Raw genomic sequence first — 24737 nt, forward strand, 5'->3', positions numbered from 1 at the left:
AATAACTGCCTGTTCTTCAATAAATCATTATATTGTTTTTCAATGTTTATTAAAAAAATAAAACCACAAAAATTTTCCATAGGGACCACAAAAGAAATACAAAGATGTCTCATAATATTTAGGTAATTTTAAATGTTATTGGCTTCACAAAGATTGCTTTCAGGTGCACTGTATTATTTAGAGGATAGTTGTTGAACTGAAAACAGTGTAATGAATATAGAAAGACAGTAGTAGAGAAAAAAGGCTTAAGCTGTGTTGATGGGAAAGTCATTGGGCCCATATAACTACCTATAATTTCTAGTCATGCAATTGTTTAAGAGATAATCATTAATAGACTCCTTATACTAGATACTACTAGAGGTAAGTGATTAAACTGTCTATAAAATAATTTAAAAATTGCTTACCAAATAAGCAATTTTCAAGTTTAGGGTGTGTTGCAAACATGTTAACAGTTGGTTGCAATATAATGTAGCAAGTGCTATCATGAGGCAATCAGTGAATGTAAAATAGTGCACATGAGGAGCAACTAATTCGGCCTGGAATGGCATGAAAGCCTCCAAGACGAAATGATTCCACAGAGTATAGAAAGTTAAGTAGAAGAAAATTAAGCAAAGAAAATAATGGCAGAGGAAAATTGTTCTGGGCACAGAATGAAGCATGTATAAAAGTCTGGCTCACGTTTGAATAACTATGGTAGTTGGTAATATCTGGAACATAAAAACTATAAAGAATGTTGCAAGAGATGAGCCTGGTCTGAGATGCAGAGACTAGGTTTTCAAGAGCTATGCCAGCCATGTTAAAGAACTTGGAACTTATCTTAAGGGCAATGGGAAAGGCACTGAAGGATTTACTCAGGAGAATATTGGAATAATGTTGTAAAAATTTATTAAGCTGCAGTGTGAGGAGCAGAGAGAAATAAGGAATATTGGAAGGAAGAAAATAAACGTCATTTATAATAAACCAGAAGTAAGTCATTGTGGTAGTATCAAGAAAACAATATAGGTAAACAGATTTTAAAAGCATTAGATATGCAATTGTTGGGAATTGGGGACAAATTAAATATTGGCATGAGGAATAAGAATACATAGTAAAAGATAATTCGTCTTTGATTTGGAAAACTGAGTGGATAGTGCCACGGTTCAGTTAAAGAAAATATATACTCGAGGGTTTGAATATTAGGTCCAGTGTAAAGAGATGCCATGTGTCTTTTCCGTGGGTGATAGTTTTTGTGAACATCTAGAATATCTAATTGGTAATTTTCAGTAGGAGAGAAAATAATCTGGAATGGAAATATATATTTGTGCATAATAAGCCTATAGATGGCTATTAAGGACCTGGGATTGGGTAGATCACTGAGTAAGAAGGTGTAGTGATCTAGAGAGAACATGAAGAATGTTACCATCTAAAGACGAGAAAATAGAAGCAGAGTCTCCAAGGTAGAGAATCAAAGTGAAGAAAGAATGTTAAATGCAGAGACTGCTTTGTTCTGGAAACCAAAGTTGTATTTCACAAAGTCCAGTGCTACAGAGTGACCACAGAGAAAGAGCCTGGACTGAATTTGGGAAGAGCAAGGTTGATGGTGAACTTGGTGAGGCGATTTCTTGGTATGAAGGGAAAGGAAGATGGATTACACTTGGTTAAGTTATAAATATAATTTGAAAAGTGGAATAGAGGGCTGCTCTAAGATGTTTGGTTGAGAAGTGAAAGGGAGAGAAAAAATAAAGGAGAAGCCAAAATAAAGTTTATAAGAAGATAGCAATTAAAGATTAACAAAAGAGGTGCTTCTTTTATTTTATTTTATTTTACCTGTCTTGGACATCTGTGAAGTATATGGGAAAGAACCTCAGGCAATGTAGCAACAGAGGAAAATCGGGTTAACTTATCCTCTGCTCTGCTTAAGAAACAAGAGGATTGATTTCAATTCTGCTGGCTTTCAAGTACTCAGAACCTAGTTTGGATTTGTGGAAATGTTCGATAGAATTTAATTCTTCTAAACATTCCCCAAATGCTAATTTGAACAATTTAAATACTTGCGAATAAGGTTAAATGCTTCTTAATCATCTAAAGCTGTTAATAACCTATAAAATTGTTCTCTGGTGTGTATTCTTCCTAAAAGAAAGAGCCAGAAAATTCACAATCCCATTTTTTCCTCAATTCAATGTGATGTGTCCACTAAAGAAAAAAAAAAGAAGAAGAAGAAAATAGAAATAAACAAAAGGAGAAAATTTAAAAAATATACCAAACTGGATGCTCAAAGATGGTGTTAATATTTTGATTTTGACTGTTCATATACATTTTCCTCATTTGATTTTGATAATTTGAAATATCTGTATGAACTGATACATCCAACTTATAATTTTGTGAGATAAACTTACCACTTAAGAAATCATTTTGATGTATACTGTCAAAACACTCACATTCTTAACACTGTAGAGTTTTTTATTCCATTTTTCAAGGAAAGTATAACATAGATTTTGCTATTGTATTAATTATACTATTTTAACAAAAATACTTTCTTCATATACAACTCCTTAGTGGATTTTGTATCTTGGAATTTCTGCCTAAACCAAATCCTTTTACACTGAAAGCATAAGTCAAATCCATGCATCTGTTGTTTTGGGACTTTTTGATAAAAGCCATTCTCACTGCAGTTAGGTGATACCTCACTGTGGTTTTGATTTGCATTTCCCCGATGATTAGAGATTTTGAACATTTTTTCATATGTTTATTGGCCCTTAGCCTGGAGTACTAATCAGCCATACAAAAAATGGTGAACTAATGCCTTTTGTAACAACCTGGAAGGAACTAGAGACCATTCTTCTAAGCAAAGTATCGCAAGAATGGAAAAACAAATACTACATGTACACCCTATCAAATTGGAACTAATCAATCAACACCCATGTGTACCTATGGTAGTAAAACTCAATGGAAACCAATTGGTGGGTGGGGGAAGGAGGGGATAGGTAAATACACACCTAATGGGTACAATGCACACAACCTTGGTGATGGGCACACTTATAACTTTGACTCAAACTGCACAAAAACAAATCATAGAACCAAATATCCCCATAATATTCTGGAAAAAAAAATCCATGCAAAATTCAGCATACTTATCAGAATTTTCATTTGATTAAATTTAATGTAACGTCCTGGTGAACCATGGTTATCTTCTCATATTTAATTGGTCATTTCTTACAGAGGGAAGATTATTCAGAACGTGTGCACTGGAGCTCACTTTAGAAGAATCCTATACTATTACATGGCAAAAGGCAATCATTCAGCAGTGACTGAGTTCATCCTTTTGGGGCTCACAGATAACCCGGCTCTTCAAGCCATACTCTTTGGCGTATTCCTACTGATTTACTTCGTTACTGTGATGGGCAATCTTGGCTTGATTGTGCTAATCCAAATCAGTCCTCAGCTTCGCACACCTATGTATTTTTTCCTCAGCCACCTGGCTTTTGTTGATTTTTATGGTACTTCCGCCATCACCCCAAACACCCTCGTGAATGCTTTGCGTGAAATTAAAAGCATACCATTTTATGCGTGTGCCACTCAAGTGTGTTGCTTTATCACATTTTCAGTTTGGGAATTATCAATGCTTTCAATCATGGCATATGATCGGTATGTTGCCATCTGCAACCCTTTACTCTATGTAGTTCTCATGCCTAGGAGACTCTGCATTCAGATGGTTACTAGCTCATATATTTATGGATTCACTGTGGGGCTCATACAAGCAATGGCTACATTCCACATGTCTTTCTGTGACTCTAATGTGGTCAACCACTTCTACTGTGATGATGTCCCCTTGATTGCTCTGGCTTGTTCTGACACACATGTCAAGGAATTGATGTTGTTCATCATTGCTGGATTCAATGTTTTTTGTTCTCTTATCGTTGTTCTCCTCTCCTATATATTCATTGTCTTTGCTATCCTAAGGATCCACTCTGCTGCAGGAAGACAGAAAGCTTTTTCTACCTGCGCTTCTCACGTGTTTTCTATTACTCTATATTATGGGACCCTCAGTTTTATCTACCTACAACCAAAGTCAAGCCATTCACTAGATAAAGACAAATTTGCCTCAGTATTCTATGCAGTGGTAATTCCCATGCTAAACCCGTTGATCTACAGCTTAAGGAATCAAGAGGTAAAAAATGCTATGAAAAAAATTGTTGAAAAATTGTATTGTCCTAATCAGTAGTAAATTTTGTTGTTACTAAAGAAATACTGGATATAGGGTTAGGAAATTTTGAATCAAGGCTTTTCCAATTGTACAGTGCTAATATGTGTAGGAGTCTCTGGCTTCTGGCACTAATCTTTCTGATATCTATTTCCTTGAAAATAGCTACTAACATTTTTATTGCTTTGGCTTACACATGGTAGGCATCTTATAAATGTCCCTTTGTTTAAATGTTGAATACTAAAAGAAAAATAATAATTATCTGTTCAATTTAACAATGAGTTCCTTCAACAATAAATAGAGATGTATAAAGCACCTTGAAATCATGAGTTTATCTTATTTCACTATGATATTAATAATTTTAGGTTATCTTAGGGTACATAAATCATTATTATTGCATATAATATTGAAGATACCCTGTAAGATTTGCTTCCACAGCTGAACTAGGGAAAAATAGCAAGGTGCTTGGTTGAAAGGTTTTGGTTTGAAAATGCTGTATAAGTTAGGTTACTCCTTCACTTTAAAATGCCTCTATTTATTTGAGTGACTATTTTAACATGACCATTCAAGCATTACCTCTTCTAGATGGCCCTTACATTCAGCCAGCGCTTTTGCTGGACTGATTGATTCTGAGTAGTGACACAAACGTTATTCCACAAGGTGACTGATGAGCTAATTGTCTTGTCCTTGTTAATTTATGGGTTTTACAGTTGCCCATTAATAGGTATCACTGGATGTAGATGTTCTTAACAAATTGCCTGAGTTCCTGTGCTTCACTTATACTTTTCCTGGCCCCATTGTGTCTTGGCACCCCTAAATTCCCCTAACAGTGATGCTAGGGTAAAATATTTACATTTAATACAACTGAATTGCTTTTTCCTTAAATTTTTTTTCTTTCTTTTTTTTTTGTAAAAATAAATGGTTGCCTATAATTCTTCTATCTGTTTGTCTTTCTACTTATCACTCAACTTATGTGGGTGTGTGGAATACAAATGAACAGAGATTGTTAGAGTGGTTGAAGAGATGGAGTGTTAATTTCTCTGTGATTTTCACATCTTTAAATAACAGCATTTAGGAAACAAAATAAAGTTCATTTTAAATCATTTTCCTCTTTGAACAGAACTTTCAGACACCAATTTTCTGAGAATTAACTAAACATTCCTCCAGACTGATAAGGAATCCATGGCTTAATTATTGTTTGCTTACTGCTCGACAGATTATTGAGTTTCAGATATAGAGTTGGATCTTTGGTGAAATCCAAATCATTACTTGGTAGTTTTCAAAGTTCAATCACAAGTTAATTTACTTTGATCTAATGCATATCATGACCTCTTACTAAAATTCATAAATATAATAAAATCTATGCTAAAGTATAAAAAGTAAATCAAAATTAGTTAAACATTTTGAGTTGTTTCCTATATGTTAAAACAATCTTTCTTATCAGTTATAAATTCTCTATTATACTTTACGTCAGCAAAGTGATCTGCCATTAAAGTGTTTATTATGTTTTTGCACATTAAACAAATTAAGTCTCAAAAGATCATCTATGGCATAATTGCTCATGCTTGTGAAGCATCAACATATTTTTGTTTTCTAATTGTTTAAATTGCTGCAATTAAATTAAAATATTCTAAAGGGACCAACACATCATGCAAAATATACTCACAATACTTAAATAATGTTAAGAATTATTGGCATTCACCAAGTGTGCCTCAAGATGTATTTTGTTCTTTTGGTTTTATTGTGGATTACTCAAAAGTGATGTACAGTAGGAAAAAAATCAAGGTAATCAAGGTAGAAAAATAGAGTTTGGAGTAGGACAAATTGTATTCAATTGTTTATTCTACTGGTCTATTTGGAGTGTCTAAATTTCTGAGTCCTGCTAATACTGGGGAAAAAATAGAACCATGTTTGCTTACCAAGAATTTGAAATTTAAAGTAGCTTCCAGACAAATTAACAAGTGACTAAACTGTTGTATATAACTGGGAGATAAAATTGAGAGAAACACCCATAGAAGAAAGTGAAATGTCACCTCATAGCTGAAGGATAATTAGAAACGTAGTCACCAACCAGAGGGGTGAATAGAAAGGAAGAAATATTCTGTCCAAACTATGTACAAAACCTATGGTCACATCTGAGAGACTGATAGTATGCAGTATGACTGTTGCATGGAGATTACATGAAGAGTAGTGTAAGGAATTAGATTAGTCTCCAAAGAAGGGCTTGTTTATTAAGGTTTAATTAACCACATTAAGAAATTAAACACAATAAGAAATTTGGACTCTATCTCAGACTAATGGGAAACCACAAGCTGAGATTTGCATGTTAGAAAGTACACTCAAAATGCCACCTGCACAGAGAGAGTGGCAAACTGATGGGAAGATGGCAATTAGATGCAATGATGCAGAGAGCTGTAAATTGAAGCCTAAATAAATAAAATATAAATGGTGGGAGAAGTACGGTAGAGGTGAAAAAATAGGTTAAATAATCTGTAGTGTTCACTTGTATGATAGTCAAAGTTAGGGAGATACATGAAATATGTTTCCCTTTTACTTTTTCACCTCGATAACTGCAAAGAAGATTGCACTATTCACTGAGTTATAAAATATTTACTCTAAGGCATATGGTTGGAATAGGATAACTTTTGAATAATGAATTCTCTTTGAATTTGTTAAGTTTGGGTATCTCCGGAATATATAATTGCAGTTGCCTGGGTAGCAACTAGATATGTGTACCTGGAGAGGAGAAATCTGGCCTAGAATTTAGACATTTGCATCACCAGCATATAAGTGACAATGATACTGCTAGCATTAGATGACAGCTCCCAACATGAATGTGCAAAAATAGCATGAGTTGCCTTAGGAAAGAATTCTAAAGTAATAGTGTTATTTAAGGCACAAACAAAAGCAAAACCATTAAGTAAAGTAAAAGTGGACAGAAAGACAGGAAAACCCAGAGATTCTGATGACTTGTAAACCAATAAAATAATGATTCTCATGGTGAAAGTCAATATCAATGGTATCCAATGCTATAGAGAAGTCAAATAAAAAATCTTCACTTGATTTTGGATGAAAGAAAATGTTGGTGAACTTGGAGAAAGTAATTTCATTACAATACTGAGAAAAATATCAGAATATAAGAGTTTACAACATAAAGGTGAAGGATGAAGTGAGCATAAGTCACTTTGCCAAGAGGTCTGGTACTGAAAGAATGAAGAGAAGAATAGGAGAATAAAGGGATCAAGGTAGAGGAATAGAAGGTTGATAGGAAAGATTTAATAAATTAGCAAAGAAGGAAGATTGGGAAAAAAGAAAGAACGAGAACCAAAATATAAGTCTAGGTGTTAGAAATAGGACACTTCCCCAGCCCCCCACCAAAAAAAAAAAAAAAAAAATGGAAAAGATAAATGTGGAAGCAGGAAGTTTTGGGCAACTAGTGACGAGAAATTGAGAAATTTCTCTATTCTCTATTACTCTATTTTATTACTTTGACTCCTCCAGTATGGTCAGAAATTGTAGCATCTACTTAGAGTAAGTGGTGGAGGTTATATGAGGGACTATGAAGGAATCCAAAGGTTCTGAAATAGCTACATAAAGACTAGCAGACAGAACTTTAGTTCAGGAGAAAGCAGGTCAAGTAAATGACCAGCTGATTTTGAATGTGGTAAGTTTATAACACCTCACTTTTGCCTAGAAATTGTTCTTGGTAGTTCAGATTCAGTTGCAAAGAGACCATTTCAAAATACCCACATTTTGTTATATTTAGAAGTAAATAAGACAAGGAAATTTTGGATGTTGGAAAGAGAAGTCATAGTAATAAATGATAGAGCCCAACCTGTATAGTGGAGACTCGATTAAATATGGTAAAAAATACATAAGGAATAATTAATGAGGTTTAAGGAATAGTGATATGTATGAATAAATGAAAAGCTGTAATGTCATAACTGAGGCAAATAGGAAAGGGCAGAGGGTTGCTGCAATCGTAAGATAATGTTTCAATTTTGGATATCTAGCCTTTGATCAATTTCCAGATAAAATGATATTCAAGATGGAGCCATGGGAGTGGGAAGCTTAGGTGGAATGGTGCTGGTTTCAAGTATCAAGAATCTGAAAAGCCATATATTGAATGTGTGGTGTGTATGGAAAATGATGCCAAATTTGTGCAAGAAGGGTAGAGTGATCTTGGCACCAAAGTTTTCAATAAATAAGGACTGACCTGGAAATATATGTTACAAAGTATATAAATGTATAAGTGTCAAAGTATCAGGGAAGTTTACACAAATGCAAGATGTAATAATGAATATGGAACAATGCTCCAAACATCAGCAATGCCTTATCTCACCTGCCAGTTTTGAAATATGTGGGGAATTTCAGATTTAGCATGGAAGTGGTCTGGAGAGAAGCAGGTTTTCAAAGAGTAGTCAAGTTTCAGTTTAAGAAAAAAAAAAAGAATAGAATAATTGAAGATTTTGGAGAGTTTGATAATATCAGAGCAAATACACGTTCCGTTTCAGCACAGCAACGTAAGTACTGAAAAGAATAAGAGCCAGGAAGGTGAGGATTAGCAGCAGTTCCCAACCTTTTTGGCACCAGGGACCAGTTTCATGTAACACGATTTTTCCACGGACACGGTGGGGATGGGGGGAGGCAGAACTCCGGTGGTGATGAGAGAGATGGGGAGGGGCTGTAAATACTGTAAATATCACTCCCTTACTGCCTGCTCACCTCCTATTGTTCACCCTCCCCCCCTCCTAACTTCCATGAAAGACAATTTTTCCAAGGAAAAGAGTGGAGGGATGGGGTGGAAGGGGGTGAGGGGAGTGGAGCAGAGCTTTGCAGCCCAGGAGTTGGGGACTACAGGATAAGAGATCACAAGCTAGTGAGGTAGTGGAAAGATGCTTCAAAATATGGCAAAAAAAAAGAGAGAGATTAAGATTCTACAGTAATCAGTATGATGGGAGGACACACAGCTTTCTTCAGAGGAAGGCTCAATATAAATTATGTTGATAGTATCAAGAGCAAAAAGTGACTTATCTGGCACACAGTATCAGATGGGCACTGCTCTAGGCACTGGGTATGAACGGACTCATAGACTGCCTTTTCAAAGTTGCCTTGGTCTCTGGTTGATGGGGAAATGCTTGCTTTTCTGAAACATCATTGCATCAACTACAAACTGAGGTTAGGGAATCAAGGACTAGTTAGCAGGTTATCCTGCTTCACTCTATGCTAGTCATGAAGCATGAAGAAGGCTTAGGCTCTCAGCCTCAGTTTCTCTATGTGAAAATGAAGAAGAGAGTCATACCAACAATCTATAGGGTGATGTAGAGATAGTCTGAAACAGAATAGGGAGAAAAGAAAACCAAATTTACACCTTCTCTGCTTAAGTGAAGATTATTAAATGTTGCTACTTTTCAATTAGCTAGCAACCAATTTGTACTTCTACACAGACATCTTAAAATCTTTTTCTTCTCCTAATTTGCATTTGGATGTTTGGAGATACAAGACAAATGTGTTTTCTGAATCATTTAATGTTCTTTTAACCCAGTTATGCATATTTCAAAAAAAGCAACGCTATTGACATTTCTAAACATATTTTCTCTTTAATTCACAAATACTACATAACAATTGAAGGAAAACTAGAAATCATTGCTATAGAAAAGAAAAAAATATGAAAATAAAAAATTATTCTGAAAGCTTGGAATAGAAATCACCAGCACCCCAAATTTTATCTAAGACCTTTCACATGACTTTCTGGAATCATTTTTTTAAAAATCCTTATTTTCTATTAATTAAATATTTCAAGAAGCACTTATATCATTTTGTTTAAAGCAATCCAATAATTTTAAAACACTTTTTATCTGTGTTCAAACAACTCTCAATCTTTATTTATCTTATTTAAATAGATATGACATAGATCATTCAATTATGTAAAGCTTTAAAATATTATCTTTTTGTCTTCACAAATCCCCACAGAGTTGCATGATTTGGAATTTCTACCTGGGACAAATCACTTTATTCTGAAAGCAGAACTAACATATGATGCCCCTTTGAATGGGTTCAACATGAGATCATGGTGGGTCAGAACCATCTCCTAACATCTTGATCATTGCCGACAGGATCAAGATTACTCAGAACGTGTGCTCTGGAGGGTTTTATTGTAGAGAACTTTTATACGTACTCCATGTCCAAAAGCAATCATTCAGAAGTGTCTGAGTTTATCCTTTTAGGGCTCACAGAAAATGCAGAGCTTGAAGCCATTCTCTTTGGTGTATTCCTAGCAGTTTACTTAGCCAGTGTCATGGGTAATCTTGGACTGATTGTGCTAATCCAAGTCAGTCCTCAGCTTCACACACCCATGTATTTTTTCCTCAGCCATCTGGCTTTTGTTGATTTTTCTTTTACTTCATCTGTCACCCCAAACACCTTGGTGAATTTTCTGTGTGATGTTAAAAGTATAGCATTTTATTCATGTGCTATTCAGTTATGCTGCTTCATCACATTTGTAGTTTGTGAGTTGTATTTGCTCTCAATCATGGCATATGATCGGTATGTTGCCATCTGCAACCCTTTACTTTATGTCATTCTAATGCCCAGGAAAGTCTGTATTCGAATGATTGCTAGCACATACATTTACGGATTCACTGTGGGTCTTGTACAGACAGTGGCGACATTCCGCTTGTCTTTTTGTAACTCCAACGTGGTCAACCATTTCTACTGTGATGATGTTCCTCTACTCGAGCTGGCCTGTTCGGACACTCACGTCAAAGAGCTGATGCTGGTAATCATTGCCGGGTTCAATACTCTTTGCTCTCTAGTGATTGTGCTAATTTCTTATGTCTTCATCTTCTTTGCCATCCTGAGGATTCATTCTGCTGAAGGAAGACAGAAAGCGTTTTCTACCTGTGCTTCCCATCTGACCTCCATCACAATATTTTATGGAACAGTCATTTTTATGTACCTGCAGCCCAAATCAAGCCATTCTCTGAATTTAGATAAATTTGCTTCGGTGTTTTATGTGGTGGTGATTCCCATGTTAAACCCAATGATCTATAGCTTGAGAAATCAGGAGGTAAAAAATGCACTAAAGAGAATTATAGAAAAGCTGTGTTTGGTTATCAAATAACCTAAAAATCACTGGGCAGAGATCAGAAGCTTTAAGTTGTGTCTTACTCAGAGTCACAATGCTGGTAAATGATAGAGCCAGTTCCTCACTCTCAGTGCTCAGACTTAGTGTGTGTCTCATCTACTATTTCTTTCTCAGTGGTTTCCATATAAAAGGCATTTCGTAAATTTTGAGTCAGTGAATTGTAAAAGTAGAAAAAGAGAGTAAGAGATCTTAATCCTCTTTAGCATAACATCTTCATCAATAATTGACAAAGCAGTAATGGGAAATAGCAGTTTTATATAAACTCTGTGTGATATTGAGAAATGTAGGTTACTTTGAAATTGTTCAACATCATGATATATATATATATATATAGAGGCATATATAATAGTTCAAATTTGCTACATAGGTCATCTGGAGAACATGTCAAAGTTTAATAGCAAGGATTTTCTTGTTTTATGACACTGGATAATTTCCCTAGTACTCCACTTTCTGTGCATTCTGCTGAGAAGGATAGTATTAGCAGAGTTACCTTGACATTGAATATTTAGCAGCATGGATGCTGTATCAGTTTAGATCACTAGAGCCACTTCACATCCTTGTAATGCACTACCTCTTCTAGATAAGTGCAAGGTTAGGAAATGAACTCTTCAAAAAGTTTGGCTAACAATTTTAGCTTTTCCAATGGATAGCTGTTATCATGAGTAAATTTCAGTATCTTAGTTTCCTCATCTGCAAAATGCAGTAATAGTTTCCATCTCCTGGACTGACTATGAGGATTAATAAAATTATATATATATAAAGGGCATCGCACAGTTTCTAGCACATAGTTGATACTTCACAAATGGTGGGTTTTACACTTAATTATTAACATTGTTATTGTATAAATGGTTTCTTTCATTTGGTCTTAGGTAATGGGGTAATAACTTCTTTTAAAATAGCAACATGATAGTCTTCATTTTAAAATCAACAAAATGAAAGTATGAAAACTGAGTTATTTTATTACAATCTTTTAAGCAATTTATTTCTTTTAAATTTCTTTGTGTTGTGCATTGATGAACATATTTTAAATTGATTTTTTGGTTTCTTCATACCTGTTACTTAAAATATGCATATCTTTTCTTTAAAAAAATGGAGCCACTTTTATTTCATTTAGCAAAGATTACATTAATAAATTATTAATTTATTTATTTCCAAACTTTTCAAAGAAAGAATAAGCCACCCTCTACCGAATACTTTTTATATGTCAAGTGCTGGGTGAGTGTTTTAAACGGATTGTCTCTGTTAATTTTCATAACTTCCAATTGAGATGGGTATTTCAAAATTTTAAAAATTAAAACAGTTTATGTAATTTGATAACATATACATATCTAAAAACTGGAAGAAATGATTTGAGTTGAATTTTGTTCAACCATAAGGCTTAATTTTTAATGACTGTCATACTTTCAACTACAGTTGTACAACATTGGAATTTAAAAAAAGAAATTAAAGGGTGATTGATAAAAAAGTCACCCCAAAGCTAAATTTATATTAAAATCATTTCGAAGTTTTAAAAATCCAGAGGAAGTTATGTCAGCCTGAGTCTGGCATAGAAAATAGATCCCACTTTTGCTCATGTATTCTAAAAAAGAAAATAAAGGGAAAGGTCACCACATATACAACATAGAACTTTCAGTCTTTTTTCATCCCTTTGCTATCAGCGATGTTAACTACAAATGTTTCTGAGAATCCCCTAAAATCCCCAAAAGCCAGATTCTTAGCTATTCCTATGAAACATAACTACATTTCACTTCGACACTTTGATCACTAGGTTCCATTTGCTCTTATACAGCTGGCCTGGTTTAGAAACTCTAGAAAGGATCCTTAACAAATTTTAGGCTCAATTTTCTCGTCTAAAAATGAGACTCTTAGGAGAAATGTTTTCTAGTTGTCCTAAACATGTGTGAATACTTACATAAAAAAAATCAACATCTTATTCTTAATTTAATTACTTACAGACCAAGTCACTTGTCAAAAGGAAGACCTAAGGAAAAATACATAGTCTATAAATACATCAGTAGCAGTGGTTCTTTTTCATAGATTATACTCTAATATTATTTTGATGAGGTCAAAATAGAGGAAACAATCAACAAAATGAAACAGTGGCCTACGGGTTGGGAAAAAAGCACTTGTGAATCATATATCTGACAAGGGGTTAATACTCAAAATATATAAAGAACTCATACAACTCAATGGTCGAAAAATGTGTAATCCAATTAAAAATGAACAAAGAACCTGAGTAGACATTTATCAGGGAAATGCAAATCAAAACCACTATTAGATATGATCTTTCACCCATTAGGATAGCTATTGTCAAAAAGACAAGAGGTAAGTGTTGGCGAGGGCCTGGAGAAAAGGGAATACTTGTACCCTGCTGGCCAGAATGTAGGTTGGTGAAGCCATTATGGAAAACAGTATGGAGGCTCCTAAGGAAATTAAAATTATTGATAGAATTACCATATGACTCAGTGGTCCCTATTCTGTGTATATACCCAAAGGAAATGAAATCTCCACCTTGTGTACATCCCTGCAATCTTGTTCACTGCAGTATTACTCACAATAAAACAAGATATGGAAACAACAAAGGTGTCTGTCCATAAATGAATGGATAAAGAAACTGTGATATGTGTATGTATCTATGTGTCTCCCAACATCATGTTGAATACCTTAAATAGACACATTAACATTTATTAAAAAATATATATATACACACACACACACACATACGTCACACACACACACATACACACACTTCAGTTCCTCTGAAATAACACTTAAGAAATGTATTTAAGGGAATATGAGGGAAGTATAAGAAAGCTTACAAAATGTTTTAAATTCGTCAGAATATTTACAGTCTACATGTATTCCTGAAGTCTTGTGCCTCTGAAACAATTGATTTTGCAATTAAAGTACATTTTCCAAGAATTTTAACTTCTCACATTTTTAAGTTATCCTTTTTGGGGGGAGTAGAAAGGGGTAAAGACAAGTTACTTATCTTCCTTGTATTTCACTTTTTACATTTACAAATTTATAAATAATCAGTGTGATTACTAAGTAAGTATAGATAAAAAGATTAAATGAGTTGATAAATGTTAAATACTTAGGATAAAGTCAAACAATAGCAAATAGTCTATAAATGTCAGCTGTTTATATTGTTATAATCATTAAATTTTATTTTATAAATTTATTTTATTTATATTTTATTATTATTGCCAGAAATTTTAAAAGTAGATGACTTTTTTATTAAATTATAACATTTAAAAAGAAGTTATACAGTGAAGACACTGTTCTTTTGAGGACAATGGAGTCCACTCAAGCTAAAAAGAATTGAAAAATGACTAAGGCAAAGAAAATCCACTACAAAGTATAAACCTTTTAATGCTGACATGCAAAAACAATTGCTTATAATTTTATTCAAGGTACACCACTAATCATATGTAGATGAAAAAATAATCTTTGTTTACAAGAAAATACATTAGGGATAGTTCTCATCATCGATGATAATAAAGGTGATATTCCTCCTGGCTCTTTTAGGTGCCAGCCATTGTGCCAAGGTCTTTATACGTATTCCTATGTAAATGCTGACACCCTAGCTTGTGATAGGAGCATATTTCTTATTTTATAAGTAATTTGAGCTTTATGTATCACAAAAACAAGGATTAACAAAACTCAAATTTGGGGCCAAATCTTACTGAAATCAGGCATGTTCTTCACTAATCTTAGACACTGCTAAAGCTTATTTATGTTCTACTTTTTTTAGCAGCCTTTTTATTCTATATTCAGATATGAAAACATCGTAGAGATCACAGACTGAAGGGTGAAAAATACAAATATTTATTTAAATATACATGGAGAGTGAATGATGTTGGGTAAAAGCAAATGGTCATTGGGGACCCACTTTCTTCTCTCCACTGCTCTATTGATCAAGACATTTCTGATTTATTCACAGGCCCTGCCTTGTGCTTTATCAGGGTTTTCAGGGCTTTTCCAGTTGAGCATCCTTCATTCCAGGGCTGCACCAAGCTTGGTTTCTCTACCAGGGCTTACCAACCGGGCTGTGTACAGCCTGTGTACCACCAGTGTACTGCAGGTGTCCAGACCCGGTGACTTCAGCCATCAGATGTTCCCTCTGTGTCTCAAAACAAATGGAAATGACATGACGTGACATGAAAAAGGGCTGGAAGCACTGGCTTGAGTCAGATTGCCTTAGAGCCCTGGTTAGGCCCAAATGCTTTTTCTGAGAAGTGATGTTAGATAAACGATATACCAATAGGTTTCTACTTTATTTCAGGATTCAAAAAATTATAGTGGGTATGCATTCTTTATTTAAGAGGGATGATTTTAATTTATTTTCAATGTTTCCAAAGGCTAACCAAGGATTTTTTTAAAAGTTTGTTACCAGCATTTATTGGTGAACAACTTTCATAAGAGAATTTTCAATGGGAAATCTCACCTTCCCATTTCTCTCCTCCATCAGTCATTGAGTAACAACTCTCTTTTGTCGGTGCTACTGAAGGAAGGAAGGTCATTTCTCAGGTATTGTCTGGTTACCTTAGCATGAGGTCATTTAAGTGGTGTGTGTGGGAGGTGGGGGAGAGAGATGGAGAGAGAGAGCACAGAAGCACACTGAGAATTGATAAAGTAGTATTCTACTTGTAGAGATATACTTTAGAAACTTCTAAAAAGCAGAGAGTATGAAGGTATAAACTGCAGTTAGGATACAGTCTGATTCCATTTAATACCACGGCTCACCAAGGAGAGAGGTTTCTAATGGGGAGCTGGGATACAGGTGGAGGGTAGGCTGTTGGCTCCAAATACAGATTCCATCTGACTCACTTGCTTAGCAATGATATTGGCTCCCAACGAGCTCATTCTGAAGTTATTTTGCTTAGTTATTAGTACCTAGGTCCCTTTGGATGTAAACTTGATCCTGTAGAGTTATAGGAAAGCTGTGTTATTTCATGTTTCTCTCAAAGTAAGATGAGCTGGACAAATTATATTGGAGTTTTAAAAAATTCCTTTTAATTCTCTGTATTCCTGAAAGAACTATACTTCAAATATACCAACCATCAAATAATTTAGTGATATATGCATAAGTGTGTGTATGTGTTAAAGAAAAAAAATTGAGCAATGATACTTGTGAAAATACAATAAGGCAGACTTTACGTAAGACCACCGTGATAGGTATGGGGCCCACGGCAATGGGGTCTGGCAGTGGGAGAGATTTTGACTCAACTTTGAATACAGTTTGGGCAAGTGGGATATAGCCAAGGGATACATGGGAATCAGTGGATGGAAAATGACTAAGAGGAAATATAACTGTTTAGGGGAAATCTGGCTAAACCAACCTAACAAGAATTTTGCTGAAGACAGGCCAGGGTCACCAGACATCACTTGGAGGATGAGGGAGGGTGAGGAACCTGATCAGATAGTGAGGGTGAGCAGATATCATGGGTGAGGGCTTTTCTCTAAACCAGCTTAGCAGGGTTCTTTGCCAAAATTAGATTTTACAAGGAAGTACACAGATAAGCTTAGGAGAAGGCTTAGGAGCCACACTAAAGTTAGCCAAGCAGAGAATCCTTGTTGTATGTATGTATGTATGTATGTATTATCTATCTGTCTAATACAATATTCATCCTATGACTATAAATAACATGAGCATACCAGATTTATTACTGAAAGGAACAATGTTGTAATATATGCTTGAGTATCTTAGAAAAACTTTTGAAAAAAAAATATATATAGAGAGAGAAAGCACAGAGTACTTAAGAATATCCATTCTACAGTTACACCTTGAATATGGATTCTTACTAACATATTTATTAGCTGTGGCTTGATGCAAATTATTTAAAATAACCGAGCCTCTCTTTTCTTATGTGAAACATGGGATCATTTTGCCTACAACATGATGTTCTGATAAGGATGAATAACATAATGTATATAGACATATTTAGAGCTTGCCTAGGACATAATAAGCAATGAATAAATGTTAGACACATTATTGTTGGTGTTATCATTAATTTGTAATTTTCAAAGTAATTTTATATTCATTGCAAGTTTACTCCTCATAAATAGCCCTCTGCTGTAAGTAGTATTCCCATTTCCTAATTGAGGCTCAGAGTTTGTACCCTTCCCAAAAGTGCACGGGTGAGAAGAAGAGCCTGGGTGCAAACCTAAGTTTGTCTCCAAATCCTCCTTTCTTCCCACTAAACCGCCTTGTCTCCCACAGGAAGGTGTTTCAAGGTGGAGGAAATGGCCACCCCTGAGGAATCAGATAATTATCTCAACACACTCAAACTAAATTGCATATTCATTATTCTTAATAAAAAGTCTAAACTTAGTGTCTTTTGACCTTGATTTCAGTTTATGTGTGCCCATAAAGAAGTAGAGAAACCAGTCATTTTAATAAGGCCCCTGGAAACTGACTAGTAAGTAAATACACTTTTTCTAGCAATTACAGTAGGGAATTCTGTTTGCAATGAAGAGTTTTGTATCATAATAAGACCCAGAGAGACAGTTCCATCATCAGTGCTTAAGCAAACTCTGACTTCATTTCTCTTTACTTAATGATAAGCAGTTATTTAATTAAAATCAGCAGAGGAAGAATGGTAATTACAGAAATTCACATTTGTTTTTCATTTTCCCAGATACTCTGAATTTTTGAGGCCTGACGAGAACTAGAATTGGTAAACTAACTCCGTTTACATTGTATAGTATGGGAAGGCAACAGGTATTTGGGAACTCCTAAATTGTGTGGTGAGATTCTCCACATTAATCTGTATCAAATAACTTGGGCATATAATCACTGATTAATAGTTTTCAAATTCAATGGTAAACTACAACTTTTATTACAATTGAAAGTTTTGACATGTACTATGACTAGAGGGCCCTACCAGAATGCATGAAAGAAAACTAAAGGATGTTTCATTTTTCCCTGAACAAAGATATCTAACACAGACGGCAAGTTCAAGCCCTACTCATGTGTAGATAGAACATAAATATCAAATGAGGAAGTGTACATGCTAACAATATGAGATAGCATACACCATGTCTACAGGATTTGGATGGGGGTGATGGCCTATGAGCTACAACAATTCGGCAGACTATTGGTTTCTGCATATTTTGAGGGTATGGATTATGATCTGAACTAAGATAAAATGCTTATGACTATGGTTTTATTATTTTCTAGAAATATGGCAGGCTACAAAAATCCCATAGCAAAGCAAAAATTATATCAAAAGATATCAAAATAAGTCACTCTAGTGAAAACTACTAAAATGAACTTACTTAAAGGAAAATATTAAATTTGCAGTTTAAATTACCAAGGAAATAATTTTGGGTGTGTGAGTATATGTTTACAAATGAAGTCATATGCAGAGGATTATTCATGCACAGCCATACACCCTTCCACACTTTTGTAATGAAACAAGAAAAAATAACATTAGGCACATTAGAAATTAAGTACCAAAAATTGGAAAAAGAAAGAAAAGGCTCTGGTAAATTTATTTTGGAATTAGAAATAAAGGGAAAAATTAATGTCAATAAATAGAAGTCTGTATAATAAATGGTTAAGAGGTTGATGTGATTGCTGTGGGAGTTGACAAGGAGAGAACTGTATTCTCTGTTTCAAACTTGTGTGACATTGGGCACCTATTTTTCCGTCTACTGAGCCTTTTTTTCTTCACATGTAAATAGAGAACAACAAAAAAAAAAAAACCAAGTTATGTATTATAACCAAAAACAGAGATTGTTATAAAGGATCAGTTGATATATTTCATGAAAAGCTCTTAGAACAGTGTCCAAGTACACTGCCTATATATTAGCAGTGGTTCACACTAGCAAAAATGACTCATTTTCAACAATGCTTATGTAGTATGAGTAGAAAGGATATTGTCAAAGGAAAACAATCAACATTAAGAATGCTATCTGCTAGAATTAAATCGTAAAAAAGCCTAAATTTATGTTCAAGATATTATATCTATATGCCTGACATTTCATTCTAATTAATAATTTTATTTCATTGTTTGAATTTATTGGTATAACTCAAAAAATTAACAGCACAAAAGAAAATAATGCATTGGTCTCTCAATGAATTTTTGAAAATATTTGATAAAAATTAACTTCTCTTCATAACTAAAGCTCCTAGGAAAGCAACAATGAGAATATTAATATAACAATAAAGATTTGCCACTAATCAATAGGCATTATCCCCATAATATTCTGAAATTTAAAAAAAGAAAAGAAAGAAAGAAATAATAGAAACACCTTAATTAAAATCAGGAAATAGAGTGATTCTTGTTATCATCATTATTTTTTTTTCCTAAAATTCTACCCTAGGGATCCTCATGAGGATGGGAGGCAGCAGGGAAAACAGAATAGGAAGAAAGAGGCCAAAATACAATAAAGGTAACAAGACAAATGAAAGACTTAAGTATCAACAAACAGGAGAGAAACATTCCATTATTTCTGGGTGATATGATAGAAAAGCCAATAAAAACTTTAAAAATTACTAAAACGTTATTAATGTGCCTAGTTACAAAAGTATATATACACATATATACACACATACATATATACATGAAATAGCAGTTTAATTGTGCATCATTATCTATTACAAAAATATTTTTGGCTATAATAAGGGTAAAAAATAAGATTGTTATAATAAAATGTAGGACTGATAAAAAGACATATTAATATTAAAAAGTTTAGTGTGGGACATTTGAAAATTCATAAATAATAAAGAAACCATATATTTCATGGAGAAGCATATCTAATATATAACTATGTCGGTTCTACCCTCAGCTTAATTTATAAACATGATGCAATTATGATCAAAATACCAATGGGTTTTCTTTTAGCAAACAACAGAGAGACTCTAAAATTACATATGTACACATACACATGAACATATGTATGGGTGTATGTGTCAATGTATATACACATATATTTATTTAGAAAAAAATAATGGGTGACTTTGACTATCATATGTTGATAGAACAGAATATTAAGTGAGGAAATATGTCACCACATAGTGAGACATTTTCAATTTATAATAATCGTAACACTGTGAAGGAAGAGTGGGGAAAAAAGTGCTCTGTTAATGGTACATTATAGAAATCAGAGAAACAAATCAGGTTTGTAGGAATATTTCAAATAATTTCATTATTTTTTTGTTAACTCCTACTCATAATCACATCTCAACTGAAGGATACTGATGTACATTTTAGACCAGGTTCTTCTCTTACGTGTTCTCATAGAATCACAAAATTTTTCTTCATAATTGATCATATCTATCTATTTGCCCAGGAAATAGATAACAAACAAGCTAACCACCTAAACATAACATAATAAAATAAATGATATAGAAGGAAAACAAAGCAAATCAGGAAAGGAATATGGTGCTAGTAGTAATTAATGCTCATATGACACAATTCTAGAATTTCACACACTTTAACTCAATCCTCAAAGCAGCACTTAAGGCAGTTACTATTTCTATTCCTGTTTTAAAGATGAGGAAAACAGGCACAGATACGTTATGTGACCATGTTATTATAAAACATAATGGTAGGACCAGATTTGGACCCATGTAGTCTGGCTCCCGTGTTCTCACACATCACAACCATGGAAGTATCAGGAGGTGAGAGAGCAGGGCATAGCGATACCTGGGAAAAGGCCATCCAGGGAGAGAAAACAAGTGCAAATACTTAAGGCTGGAGTGCCCTGGAGTGTCTGAGTCAGAGTGCATAGAATGATGGATTTAAGGTAGGCATTAAGGGATTAAGAATCAGAAATTTAACAGAGGCCAAATCATGCAAGACTTGACAGACCCTCGTTAGGACTTTAAATTTTACTCTGAGTGAACTGGGGCAACCATTGCAGGATTCTGTAAAGAGGAGTGAGATCACCTAACTTACTGTTTAAAATGATTATTATGGCTACTGTGTTAACAATTTGACTATAGGGGGAAAGGATGGAAACAGGGAACTGCATGGAAAAATATTTGTATTAGAAAGGAATGCAGACAAGACCACAGAGTAGCAGTGCAGTTGGTAAAAAGTAGTTGGATGTTGGATATATTGAAAGTAAGTAGCACCAGCCAGAATTGCTACCAGAGTGTGGAATATGAGCAAGAGGAGGCGAGCTTCACTCTCAGGATTTTGCCTGAAGCAACCATGAAATTTCCATGCACTGAGATAGGGAGGGTTAGAAAGGAGCTGGTTTGAGATGGGTTATCAGGAATTCAGTTTGGACACTAAATTTGTGGTGTTTAATACACATCCAAGTAAAGGTGTCAAGTAGGATGGTAAATATGGGAGTCTAGAGTTCAGAGGATTGTATTGAGGTGAGGAGATATATTGAGAAATAAACACACACACACACACACACATACAATCTCTCTCTTACTAATTCACACTGGGACACTGTGGACAGGCCAGTTGACCTAACATGCACATCTTTATAGGATGTGGGAGGAAACTGGAAGACCCAAAGAAAACCCATGCAGACATGCGGACGGTATGCCAACTCCACACGGACAGTGGCTCAGGCAGGATTTACAAAATGACCTTATTTGAGGACCTGTGATTTACAAAATGAGGACCTCAAGCAATTTCCAAAATGACCTCTTTGAAGACCTCCTCTGTTTGTGCGTGAGTATATATGTGCATTTAAATACAAATGTTGAATGATATTAACAAGAAAAGGAAGTCATATAGCTATAAAAAGACTAAATGACAAAGGACCAACTGAGTCTGTGGCTCTCCAGTATTTACAGGTAAAGGCGATGAAGAAGAACCAACAACAAAACCAAGAAGGAACATCCAGAGAAGTAGAAATAGGAGAAAATCAGGAGGGTTAGTGAATCCAAGTGAAGAAAGATAAGCCAGGAATGATTAACTGTGGCAAATATTCCTCAGAGGTTAAATAACGTGATGGAGAATTGATCACGGCTTTATGCAACATGAAGGTCATCTATGACCTTGGTAAGGGGACTTTCAGTAGGGGGGAAATGTAAAAGGTTTATTGGAATGATTTCAAGAAAAATGACAGGAGATCAGTTGGAGCTAACAAATAAAAACAAAACTTTTTAAAGAGTACTATCAGGGAAAGACAATTTAACAATAAGTGAAAATTTTATAGTAGCCATATTCTCTTATTCAACATTTCTGTCTTTTTTGTATTTTTCTAAAAATATTGGGTCATTTTAAACAGATTCTAAATAAGATAATTTATCATAGCATTATTATTTTACTAATTAGAAAAAAATCACAAAATGTCATCATGTTCTCTGTTTTACATATATGTATTAGAAAACATGATTTTTGAAGAATATTCAGTAGTACATAGAATCCTGATACTTATTGCTGATGAAAAATAGTAAATATATGCAGTAAATTGTCATATATTCTATCAGCTCAATTTAATAAAACACAAAAATATGAGGGAGGCTACTTTTAAATACTCCACATAAGAGGAATAATGCAATATTTGTCTTCTATGATTGGCTTATTTCACTTAAGATAATGTTCCCAAGATCTATCCATGTTTTCCCATATGGAAGAATTTTCTTTTTTTTTCTTTTAAGGCTGACTAATATTGCTGACTTAAAAAATTGTTGAGGGTAGATCTCATGTGAAATGTTCTGACCATGATCAAGAACTAAAAATAAATAATGTGGTAGGGAAAGAAAAGTTAACTGTCCCCAAATTTAAGAGAAATTACTGCTCATGGATAATTTATACATATTTTTTCATACTTTATGTATATACAATTTTAAATCAGGATATATATAGTTTATTTATGTCTAGAAAAAGTTTGTTTTTATATTTTACAAAAGAAAGGATATATAAAAATGCATGGTGCCCATCAAGATTTCTAAAACTCTAAGGTTTTTATTATATATGGAAGTGATTTGATTTTATTAAATTATTTTAGTCAATAAAATAATATTTTAAATTCTTATTAATTCTAAACTAATAGGAAGAGATTGATTATTCAATCAATAATATTAGGTTGATTGGTTAGCTGTGTGAGCAAATACCACTTAGACCTTGCCTCAGGTCATACAACAAATAAATGCCGTGTGATTTTTAAAAGCTAAATGCTATGAAAAACTGACTGTGAATTTTGTAGTACGTAGATAAAGAGAATTTATTGTTTTCATTTCCACCCTTAGAAAAGAAAACAACAAATAAATATGTTTGCTAAAAACTTACAACTTCTAGGTATAAAGCACACTCAGGTGGTGGTCAAACAAATGATTTAAATGAGAAACCCTCTCACTAAGATCAAGGGAAAAGAAGAAACATAGGTAAGCAAATGATGACATTGCATTAGAAAGGGTTGTGATATTTAAAAACATCGTTTGCCATTTGTTTTGCTTTGCTTTGCATTGGTTAAACAAATTGAATTTCACATATATAATCAAAGACTAGTGACTCAATGATTCTAATTCAAATATGACTGAATGCTGCCTTTGTCTTCATAGGCTGTTCCTTTTCTAGTTAGAACTTCCTTATGAGAGTTGGGCCCTGGGGTCAGTAGCCCCAGGGAATCATGTCTGGGGAATATTAGGAATTAACTCTGAAAGAATAAAGACTCCACTCTGCAAAGACATATATCACACATTCATCTGCCCTCCCTAACTGAGAGTCAAGTGAAAGGAGACCCGTATGGAAACATTCAGGGGAAGATTTCTTTTATAACCAGGTAGGCTGACAGGTTCTGTTGGTCATTTCTAATAGGCCGCTCCCCCAAGTCTTACACTATTTTCCACATTAAAAAGATCGTAGGTGACCCTGTCTAACTCTGCTCCAGCTGCGTAGGCTGATGTCTATACTGAGGATTTAGATAAACCTTTTAACTCTCCCAAAATAAAATATATCCCTCAACTGTTCCTTGCGACTTGGCTTTCCTTTAGAAGAGAAAAACATTTGTTATCTGTTGATAAAACTTCAGAAGCTAAATCCTGGGGAACTAGAACATTTGCATGATAATTGTTTTTCTCTTAGGAGAAAATTTTGCTGGTTTAGAGGAAAATGTGTATCAAAGAGGCATTTATGCTTGAAAGTAATACACAAAAATGAGAGCTAGCCTTTTCCAAATTTGAAATTTGAGCGTGTATAGGTTTTGCACTTTTTCCTTTTATTACCGATATATAAGGAAGGAAAATGAGCCTGATTCCAGTGCATGTTTAAAGAAAAGTAGCCCAGTATCAAAGTTCCCACTAATTACCTCTGAACACCTGAGGTGATGTTTACCACAGAAAACCAAGAGTGGAACTAAAATCAGCTTGTTCACATGTCTGAAAGTGGACTAATATTGGCCAAATCAATACTTTCTTATTTCCCCTTATTCTACACTCAGAATGGCCAGCTGAAGTACTGTGTACTGAAATACTCTGAGCTGGGTGAA

The 24737-nt window shown here is 34.3% G+C and overlaps 2 protein-coding genes across 2 annotated transcripts; both read left to right on the top strand.

Annotated features, from left to right (window-relative positions):
* The first annotated feature begins 3224 nt into the window (after positions 1–3224).
* On the top strand, positions 3225–4201 carry LOC138384972 (olfactory receptor 5AL1-like). Its single transcript, XM_069470611.1, has one exon. It carries the CDS (start codon positions 3260–3262, stop codon positions 4199–4201), a length of 942 nt encoding a protein of 313 aa, XP_069326712.1. The 5' UTR covers positions 3225–3259.
* Positions 4202–10322: 6121 nt separating this feature from the next.
* LOC138384484 (olfactory receptor 5AL1) lies at positions 10323–11303 on the top strand. The gene has a single exon (XM_069469992.1). It carries the CDS (start codon positions 10362–10364, stop codon positions 11301–11303), a length of 942 nt encoding a protein of 313 aa, XP_069326093.1. The 5' UTR covers positions 10323–10361.
* The last annotated feature ends 13434 nt before the right edge of the window (positions 11304–24737 follow it).

This window comes from Eulemur rufifrons, chromosome 6 (assembly GCF_041146395.1).
Source record: "Eulemur rufifrons isolate Redbay chromosome 6, OSU_ERuf_1, whole genome shotgun sequence".
NCBI classification, from domain to species: domain Eukaryota; kingdom Metazoa; phylum Chordata; class Mammalia; order Primates; family Lemuridae; genus Eulemur; species Eulemur rufifrons.